The sequence below is a fragment of the Dendroctonus ponderosae genome, unplaced genomic scaffold (assembly GCF_020466585.1).
Source record: "Dendroctonus ponderosae isolate FM_Combo_2020 unplaced genomic scaffold, Dpon_F_20191213v2 Dpon_F_20191213_7, whole genome shotgun sequence".
Classification (NCBI taxonomy): Eukaryota; Metazoa; Arthropoda; class Insecta; order Coleoptera; family Curculionidae; genus Dendroctonus; species Dendroctonus ponderosae.
This window is the reverse complement of record NW_026018916.1, coordinates 2,875,911-2,885,761: the sequence shown is the minus strand read 5'-3', so window position 1 is coordinate 2,885,761 and position 9,851 is coordinate 2,875,911. Positions and strand designations below refer to the sequence as shown.

The 9,851-nt window shown below is 42.4% G+C and overlaps 1 protein-coding gene across 1 annotated transcript in view; it reads left to right on the top strand.

Annotated features, from left to right (window-relative positions):
• The window catches only part of LOC109539290 (sodium leak channel NALCN), a 9,556-nt gene extending 837 nt beyond the window's left edge, over nt 1–8,719 (top strand). Inside the window, exons 4-28 of the mRNA XM_019906947.2 lie at nt 1,085–1,308; nt 1,367–1,498; nt 1,586–1,734; nt 1,799–2,046; nt 2,099–2,456; nt 2,519–2,877; nt 2,936–3,142; nt 3,201–3,409; nt 3,512–3,637; nt 4,664–4,846; nt 4,909–5,088; nt 5,151–5,403; nt 5,458–5,686; nt 5,777–5,924; nt 5,977–6,097; nt 6,187–6,486; nt 6,550–6,744; nt 6,795–7,012; nt 7,072–7,295; nt 7,351–7,487; nt 7,540–7,676; nt 7,745–7,901; nt 7,957–8,164; nt 8,222–8,385; nt 8,434–8,719. Of these exons, the coding sequence (XP_019762506.2) occupies nt 1,085–1,308; nt 1,367–1,498; nt 1,586–1,734; nt 1,799–2,046; nt 2,099–2,456; nt 2,519–2,877; nt 2,936–3,142; nt 3,201–3,409; nt 3,512–3,637; nt 4,664–4,846; nt 4,909–5,088; nt 5,151–5,403; nt 5,458–5,686; nt 5,777–5,924; nt 5,977–6,097; nt 6,187–6,486; nt 6,550–6,744; nt 6,795–7,012; nt 7,072–7,295; nt 7,351–7,487; nt 7,540–7,676; nt 7,745–7,901; nt 7,957–8,164; nt 8,222–8,385; nt 8,434–8,541 (4,974 nt within the window). The 3' untranslated portion in view covers nt 8,542–8,719. The remainder of the gene's footprint in view (nt 1–1,084; nt 1,309–1,366; nt 1,499–1,585; nt 1,735–1,798; nt 2,047–2,098; nt 2,457–2,518; nt 2,878–2,935; nt 3,143–3,200; nt 3,410–3,511; nt 3,638–4,663; nt 4,847–4,908; nt 5,089–5,150; nt 5,404–5,457; nt 5,687–5,776; nt 5,925–5,976; nt 6,098–6,186; nt 6,487–6,549; nt 6,745–6,794; nt 7,013–7,071; nt 7,296–7,350; nt 7,488–7,539; nt 7,677–7,744; nt 7,902–7,956; nt 8,165–8,221; nt 8,386–8,433) is intronic.
• The last annotated feature ends 1,132 nt before the right edge of the window (nt 8,720–9,851 follow it).

The window sequence follows — 9,851 nt, the reverse complement described above, 5'->3', positions numbered from 1 at the left end:
AAATTTTGCAATAATCTTACGCCACCCTTGCACAAAACGACGATAATTTTTCTAATTTCATAGACAAGAGAAGACTGTACTTTTTCTACATAACCCCCCCCTGAATTTAAAGCTGGATCCGCCCCTGTCCAAATGTTCATAAATACATATAGAAATGTCTTTGGGGCTTTGAAGCCGTGGTCCATGGGAATTTGTTCCTGACGTTTCGTCCACAACTGCGGTGGACATTATCAAAGGCGATTCCAACTAAGAATGGTTCAACTGCTGGATCCAGTAGGCCACCTTCGGGATTTAGACCATGGTGGAGGAAGGTTTTCCCTGATGTTTCGCCAGCACAAGTGGCTGACATCTTCAGAGGTGGGTTGCTCAACGCAGCAATCACCTCTGAAGATGCCAAGCCATTCGTGCTTGGAACTTGCAACTGGAAGCTTGCAAGAACGTTAGGAAGACATTTTTTCACCATCGTCTAAAAGCTTGAAAAACTTACCAGTTGGGGCACGACACTGGTTTGGACGCAAAAAATCTCAATCCCAAAATCAGAGATCTCAGATTCGCTTCAGTATAAACTGATTTTTTTAGCCGCAAAGGTATCAACTTGGCACGTAGCAACGCGCTGGCCATCTTGCATCTCTCTCGGGCTTTTATGGGTTTGAGGGAGACTTACGATGCCAACTGCGTTCTTGAATGGAAAATTCAATTTCGCTTGACTCATTCGAATGAGAATGTGTTAATCATTTCATTTAGTTTGATCTGTCTTTTAGCCAACCAACTGCCCGTTCTTTCGAGTTATTTTACTTAATCACAAATAGATGCTCAAGAGCGAACAACTCAGCTAATCCATTCTAGAAGGTATGAAAGACATGGAAATTTGAATTTATTGCCTCAGTTTTAGTCGGAAAGCATGGGAGATCACTTCGCCCACTGCCTCATCGCCTTTGATAATGTCCACCGCAGTTGTGGACGAAACGTCAGGAATAAATTCCCATGGACCACTGCTTCAAAGCCCGAAAAACATTTCTAAATGTGATTTGACCGGCCGTGAAAGCCTTCATAGTCTGCTCATAAATATATCGTTTTTATGTAGGGTGACAAATCTTATTTAAAAGATCACTGGTGCCAGTTTGATGCCAGCATGGTGTTCTTTCTCTGGCTGTCCATCATTCTGCAAATATTCGAAATCATGGGAATCGTTCCGGCTTATTCGTACATTTCGATAATTCGTGCGCCCCGGCCCTTGATTGTAATCAGGTTTCTGCGGGTGTTTCTCAAGTTTTCCATGCCGAAGTCCAGGATTAATCAAATTTTCAAGTAATTGGTTCGAATAGAAGATGCTTGAACGGTGTATATAAGAAGCATGTGACTTTAGGCGATCGAGTCAACAAATCTACAACGTAACGCTGTTCTTCCTGTTCTTCATGTCGCTCTACGGTTTGCTGGGGGTGCAGTTCTTTGGCGAGCTGAAAAATCATTGCGTTACCAACACCACAAAGGAACCCAAGTAGGTTTAATTTGATAAAACTGTCCATGTTTGGTATTTGACTGTTTCGTGCGTAGCATTAAATTCAATAGGTATATATTTTTTCAGGGACGTCACCATAAACAATTTAGCCATACCAGATACCTTTTGCTCGTTGGACCCTACATCAGGCTACCAGTGCCCCCAGGGCATGAAGTGCATGAAGATGGAAGGAATTTCGCGATACATTATTGGCTTTAATGGATTCGACGAATTTGGTAACATCTAATCCTGGCTTCCTCCTCAGAAGATGTAATAAATGAAATGGTGCAACGGTTTCAGTTACCAGCTTCTTCACGGTTTATCAAGCAGCGTCTCAAGAGGGATGGGTGTTCATCATGTACAGGGCGATCGATTCTCTGCCCCCTTGGATGGCTGTTTCCTACTTCAGCACCTTAATCTTCTTCCTAGCTTGGCTGGTGAAGAACGTCTTCATTGCCGTCATCACCGAGACTTTTAACGAAATCAGGGTTCAGTTCCAGCAAATGTGGGGCATTCGGGGACACATCAGCAACAGCTCTGCATCTCAGGTCTGCAATCGTTAATTATTCTGATAGTACATAAACGATCCATTCCGAATAGATTCTCAATGGAGACGATCGCGGTTGGAAACTGGTGACTTTGGACGACAACAAGCATGGGGGAGTGGCTCCGGATTTTTGCCAGAAAATACTCCAGAGTCCGTGTTTTCGCAGCCTAGTCATGGCTGTGATCTTGGCCAACGCCGTTGTAACAGCATCGATGAGATTCCAACACGACAGAAGGCCCAGGCAGGTGTTTTATGAAAAGTACTACTTTTCCGAGTTGGGCTTTACGATACTGCTTAACTTGGAGGTGACTTTCAAAGTGTGGTGCCTGGGCTGGCGGGGATATTGGAAGCATTCTATCCACAAATTCGAAATGTTATGCGCCATCGGAACGACCATCCACATAATTCCAGGTAAAAACCTGAATAACGAGCGAAAACGGCCACCGCTAAGTCGATTATTTATCTACCTCCAGGGTTTTACATGACCGGGTTCACCTTCTTTCAAGTCCTTCGGGTGGTTCGGCTAATTAAAGCGTCACCCCTATTGGAGGACTTCGTATACAAGATTTTCGGGCCGGGCAAAAAGCTGGGCAGTCTAATCATTTTCACCATGTGCTTGCTGATTATTTCATCCAGTGTGTCGATGCAACTGTTCTGCTTTTTGGATTTTACCAAATTTGAAACGTTTTCTGAGGCATTCATGTCCATGTTCCAGATCCTCACCCAGGAAGCCTGGGTGGAAGTGATGGACGAGACAATGTTCCGCACACCATCTATGATAGCTCCATTAGTGGCGTTTTATTTCATCATGTATCACCTGTTTGTTACTCTGGTGGGTGCCGCATCAAAGCGACCAGCATCATCATCCAAAAAAGGTGTTTTGGTTGTAGATTGTGCTCAGCTTGTTCGTAGCGGTTATCTTAGACAACCTGGAACTGGATGAAGACATAAAAAAACTCAAACAGTTGAAATACCGAGAGCAAAGCGCCGAAATCAAGGAGACTCTTCCATTTCGCCTCCGGATATTCGAAAAGTTCCCCGACAGTCCGCTGATGGTCACCTTGCATAAAGTGCCTTCTGATTTCAACCTGCCCAAGGCTAGTTTTAGCATACAAGTTAGCAACTTTTCGGCGAACAATTGGGCAACTTATTTAGGTGAGAGAAAGCTTCATGAGGCAGTTCGTGTATGAGACTGAAGATGAGGAAAACTCCGAAAGTGGAATCAAGCGCTTGACGGCCGAGGAAATGTTCGACTCAAAAATAGTTTACAGAAAGCAGCGTCCTTTGAACATCATGAACAAACTGCCCAAAGTGAGGAGCGTTAATATCAAGCTGAAGAAAACTACCGTCTCTCATATTATCAGGTAACATTTTCGAAATGCCAGTTTTAATTTGCCGATAGAGAGACAGAAGAAGCGATGTAAAATGTTGTCTGCTAGCACAATTCGAAATGAATGAGTTTTCAGCGATTCCAACAATCAGCGCCTCATGCTGGGTGACTCGTCTATGATTCCAGTGCCAGGCAGCAAAGCACCGCTCAAACCCCAAGGAACCATAAATAGTGTGAAACAGTTACGTATTGACCACAAGAAGTGAGTGAACATGAATTGATCTAATTGGCTAAAAAAATTAGTGAGTCCAAAATAGTAAGATTGGCATGCAACGTTATGTCCTAACTGTTCGAACAGCTCACAGGACAGCGAAGCGAATGGAATTTTGTAGTCGTTTATTTTTTTAGCCCACCTGTGGAAATATTTGCAATTTTGCTTACAGGTTCGGGTCCAGATCAATCAGGATCGATAAAGTCAGGATCGATAAAACTGAAGCAAACCTACGAACATATATACATATAAATAATCTTTATTTCCTATAGAAAAAGGCTATCGACCCAATCGGTCTTTCTGCCCTTGAGTAGTACATATATGTCTTAGCCTAGCTTATTCTAAAATTAAGTCCTATTCCTAACACTGGTATAATTCAATCAGTGATAAAAGAAAAAAGAAAAAAATTTCCCGGCCCACAAACAAACAGGTCTTAGTCGTTAGTTCAGTTGCGCTTGTAGGTGTTCTAGTAAAGTATCTGTTGGGGTACGAAAACGGGAATGTTCTGTCCGTCTTGTTAGGCAAAGGGGATTCAGTATGGTCCAGTTGTGAGGGTTGTTTGTCCATTTTGTCTGTAAGTGTATTAGTCTTTCCGAAATTTTGGTCATGTTTGTGCGTTCGTATAGTAGTTGGTTGGAAGGGTTGTGCAGGGGCTTTTGGGGGTGTCTTATTCGTGTTATTAGTCTTAGTGCAATTTGTTCAGTTGTTTGTACGTATCGTTTTGTCCTTTCTGTTCCGTTGGCCATGAGTATATGTCCGTAGTCCAAGAGGGGCCTGCAGATCGCTTTGTATATTTTTGTCGCGGCATTGGTACTAATTCTCTTTTCTGACCACAAGAAGTGAGTGAACATATAATCTAATTGGCTAAAAAAATTAGTGAGTCCAAAATAGTAAGATTGGCATTCAACGTTTTGTCCTAACTGTTCGAGCAGCTCACAGGACAGCGAAGCGAATGGAATTTTGCAGTGGTTTATTTTCTTAGTCCACCTGTGGAAATATTTGCAATTTTGCTTACAGGTTCGGGTCCAGATCAATCAGACGCTCAGTCAGGTCAGGATCGATAAAACTGAAGCAAACCTACGAACATTTGATGGAGAATGGAGATATTGGTGTGAATCGGGTCACTTCAGCTAGAGCCAGGCCTCACGATTTGGATATTAAGCTCTTACAGGCCAAGAGACAACAAGCGGAAATGAGAAGGTATATTTTGATGTTTGATGCAGCATTTAAGTTGGTTTGGTTCATTGTGCTGATTCCAATAGGAACCAGCGGGAGGAGGATTTGAGAGAGAACCACCCATTTTTTGATACGCCCCTCTTTGCAGTTCCTAGGGAGAGCAAGTTTAGGAAGTTTTGCCAACTGATCGTTTATGCGCGATATGATGCCAGGCTGAAGGATCCCTTGACCGGAAAGGAGCGAAAAGTGCAATACAAAACACTGCAGTGAGTATGCAGAGAGTCTCCAACGTTTCAGTTGAGTATAATTTTCTTCGCTTACTGCTCAGCAACTTCTTGGGTCTGGTTACCTACCTAGACTGGGTAATGATAGCGATGACTACCCTCTCCTGCTTATCCATGATGTTTGAGACTCCTCATTATCGCGTCATGGAGAACCCCAGCCTCCAAGTTGCCGAATACGGATTTGTGATATTTATGAGCATGGAACTGGCATTAAAAATCCTAGCTGATGGTCTATTTTTTACGCCCAAAGCCTACGTAAAGGACGTTGCTGCGCTTCTGGACGTTTTCATTTACCTTGTAAGTGCGATTTGAGTAGTGCTAAGCAAACACATATTAGTTATGCTCATGCAGGTGAGCTTAACGTTTTTGTGCTGGATGCCTAAACACGTGCCTCCTAATTCAGGAGCGCAGCTTTTGATGATATTGCGCTGCTTACGTCCTTTGCGAATATTCACTTTGGTGCCTCACATGAGCAAAGTCGTCAACGAATTGTGCAGGGGATTCAAAGAAATTTTGCTGGTTTCCACATTACTCATCTTGCTGATATTCATTTTTGCCAGCTACGGCGTCCAGCTCTACGGTACGTATGTATACAATATTTCCTATATATGTAGAAAATAGATGATGTACCTACCTCAACGCTATATTGAGAAAGGACTTAATTTTGCAGGGGGAAGATTGGCACGTTGCAACGATTCCAATGTCACTAGCAGGGAAAACTGCAAGGGTACTTTCCTGCGAAGAGTGTTTGTCACTAAAATGAAAGTTCAACCGGGAGAGAACGAAACTTATCCGCAATTAGTAGTTCCACGTGTGTGGTAAGAGCTCGATTTTAAAATCTACGGTCGATATTTGCTTGTAAAACTTTAGGGCCAATCCCAGAAGATTCAATTTCGATAATATTGGCGATGCCATGTTGACCCTGTTCGAAGTGCTCTCGTTCAAAGGGTGGCTGGATGTGAGAGATATTTTAATAAAATCTCTTGGACCCGTAAGTCAGTCACACATTTTACTTCGAGGTTCAAACTGACTGTACCTATAGAGAAACACATCAAACCTGCCATTTTTCACTGTTTTCAGGTGCACGCGATTTATATCCACATCTACATCTTTCTCGGATGTATGATCGGACTGACGCTATTCGTCGGCGTGGTCATTGCTAACTACTCAGAAAATAAAGGAACTGCTCTGCTTACTGTGGATCAGAGGCGATGGTGCGACTTGAAGAAACGTCTGAAAATCGCCCAACCATTACATCTGCCACCGAGGCCCGATGGGAAAAAGTTCAGAGCTTTTATCTACGACATCACGCAGAACTTGAAGTTCAAGCGAAGCATTGCCATTCTGGTGTTAATCAATTCGGCTCTCTTAAGTGTCACGGTGGGCATGAAGCGCTTTTGAGCCAACAAATTCGCTTTATCACATCACATTGTTGATTTCCAGTGGGAAAAAAACGACTCAACCACTGATACCTTGGTGACCATTTCGATCATTTGCACTCTGATGTTTCTGGTGGAAGTTATTATGAAAAATATCGCTTTTACCCCTAGGGGATATCTGCAATCTCGCCGAAACCGATACGATTTGTTTGTCACTGTGGTTGGAGTGATTTGGATGTTTTTTCACATTATGTTTAAGGTAAAACGTTTTTAGATCCGATTGTTGAAAATCCTGCCAATTTTTTTTAGAACGACTTGACTTATTTTATTGGATTCATGGTGGTAGTGTTGCGGTTTTTTACCATCACCGGCAAACATGCCACCCTTAAAATGCTGATGTTAACTGTGGGAGTTTCGGTGTGCAAAAGCTTTTTCATTATTTTTGGCATGTTCCTGCTGGTGTTTTTCTACGCTTTGGCCGGAACGATTCTTTTCGGAACAGTCAAATATGGAGAGGGAATCGGCAGGTATGTACCTACCTATCGATACGATGCTGTTGATTGAATCAACGTGAATGGCTGTTTAGAAGGGCCAATTTTCAATCTCCTGTTACCGGAGTGGCGATGCTTTTTCGCATCGTCACAGGCGAAGACTGGAATAAGATAATGCATGACTGCATGATCCAACCGCCTCATTGTACTCGCGCAGCCAACTACTGGGAAACTGATTGTGGCAACTTCATGGGTTCGCTGATTTACTTTTGCACCTTTTACGTTATTATTACCTACATAGTTTTAAACTTATTAGTGGGTAAGTTTCGTCTGTCGTGGAGTGGGTGTGCGATCGACACTTGATCATCTTGCAGCTATTATAATGGAGAACTTTTCGCTGTTCTACTCCAACGAAGAAGACGCGCTGCTCTCCTATGCAGACATTCGAAACTTTCAAAATACATGGAACATTGTGGATATACATCAGCGAGGCGTAATTCCAGTTAAACGGGTAACGACGCCAACAGCACAGCACGCAATATGCGTTCACCCGATTCTTGCAGGTCAAATTCATCCTCAGACTGTTGAAAGGCCGACTAGAGGTGGACCCACAAAAAGACCGAGTCCTCTTTAAACACATGTGCTACGAATTGGACAGATTGCATAATGGCGAGGATGTGACTTTCCATGATGTGATCAAGTAAGCAGATTCCCTTTTCCTAATTAGACAAACACAGTTGGAGTTCTGCACTTTTCTCAACTGTGCAGCATGCTGTCATACCGCAGCGTGGACATAAGAAAAGCCCTACAGTTAGAGGAGCTGCTGGCACGGGAGGAATTTGAGTATGCCATCGAAGAGGAAGTGGCCAAGCAAACCATTAGAACCTGGCTAGAAGGTTGCTTAAAAAAAATTAGATCAACAAGTGTAAGTACGCAGTGTTTGAAAAAGATGAAAGAACTAATCATTTTATTTGGGGCAGAAACAACAAAACAGTCTTATAGCGGGCTTAAGAGCCACAAACGAAACGATTCCAGCTCTAGAACAACCGGAAGAAAACAAAGTCACTCGACCAGTTGCAGAAACGGACAATGATCAGGAGTTGGAGTTCAAAGAGAACGAACCACCAGCAGTTAGGAAGCCGAAACTGGTCAGCTTACCTAGATCGGACAGTATTGGCAGCAGTTCAGGCAAGTGCGGGCATGAAACTTTTGCCCAGTCAATTTTAATTTGATGATTTTGTCCAGGACGCAAATATTTGGCTCCAACTCTATCCGATCCCTCGGCGCGACAGGAGAGAGAAAAGGTGCAACAATCAAAGAAGAAAAATAACACTGTCCGACCGAACCCACCAGTGAATAAGAACCTTGCCCATTTGAATGACAGTGAGCAGAATAAAATGGCCAGAGAGGTGAGACTCGACAGGAATAAACGACATTTTCTTTCTCGGATTTTGTAGGTGCAGAACAACAAAACTTCTTTACCAAAACCGACCACAGCAATGCAGGAAATTAAGGACTGGTGGAATGAGCAGCTGGCTTACGAGTCTTCAAGCGATGAAGATTAAATAATCGCATTAGAGGCAGCCGTTTAATTTGGTCGATTGAGAGCTTGAGTTTGAAACTTGCAGTTACTTGTCTAGTTTACATATTCAGGTTTACATACCGATCAACCGAATTTTCTATTGCAGCTGCACGATTGTCCGCTGCGAGTAATAAACCTTCAAATATATTGGGTTTTTATGGTGTTTTTGTTTAAAAGTATCCATAATCAAGTTGCTATTTCGTTTATTTGAAAATAAATCGACATCACTCATAGTAATCGAGAATTGGCAGGTCAAAGCTCACCTGCTTACATAAGTGAAGTTATATTTAATGCCTTTACAGGGCAGAACACAGGTAAACATCAATGAAATTCCAGTAACGTATCAGTCTTGAGACTTAATTGTAGTAACAATAAACCTGAGGCTACCGCTTATGTTATTTATTGTATACACTAATAATTGCAAGGGTCAATGAGTACGTTTACTCACATGCACGCCTGTATTCACCTCGCCACATCAACGTAATGTTCGTTCAGTATTAATACTATAGTATTAATAACATAATTTTACAAACATTCACATCAAAATATACATACCTATAGTTTTGGTATTTATTCTCCCTTGTTCCGCGCTTATTTTATTTCGGTAAAACCCATTATAATTGGATAATAATGGTTAATTATTAGCCCACGTGTTGCTGTTTCTTTATTATCGGCGAATTGTAACGCGAAGTTAAGGAGTCTGTCGCATTAGAAACTAATGCAATAACTACTGCATATTCAATGGACAAAAGCAAATATCAAAAGAACTTTCGAGGCCATTCCTTGAAACTAACTCTACCGGTCTACCGAACGACGGCCTAAAAACCCGAAAAACCCATTAGTTTCAAATTTCTAAATTCTTCTGAATTTCTTCTTGACGTTTCGCAAGCACGAGTGGCCTGCATCTTCAGAAGTGGTTTGCTTGAACGCTTACACTGTTCTCATCAGAACCTGTTCAGTTCTTCCGCAGAACCTAACTACGGCCTAAAAACCCGAAAAACCCATTAGTGTCAAATTTCTAAATTTTTCTGAATTTGTTCGCCGAACAACTGAACGGGTTCTGATGAGAACAGTGTAAGCGTTCAAGCAAACCACTTCTGAAGATGCAAGTCACTCGTGCTTGCGAAACGTCAAGAAGAAATTCTAGCGAACTACGGCCTAAAAACCCGAAAAACCCATTAGTTTCAAATTTCTAAATAAGTTTTCTGAATTTCTTCGCGGAAGAACTGAACGGGTTCTGATGAGAACAGTGTAAGCGTTCAAGCAAACCACTTCTGAAGATGCAAGCCACTC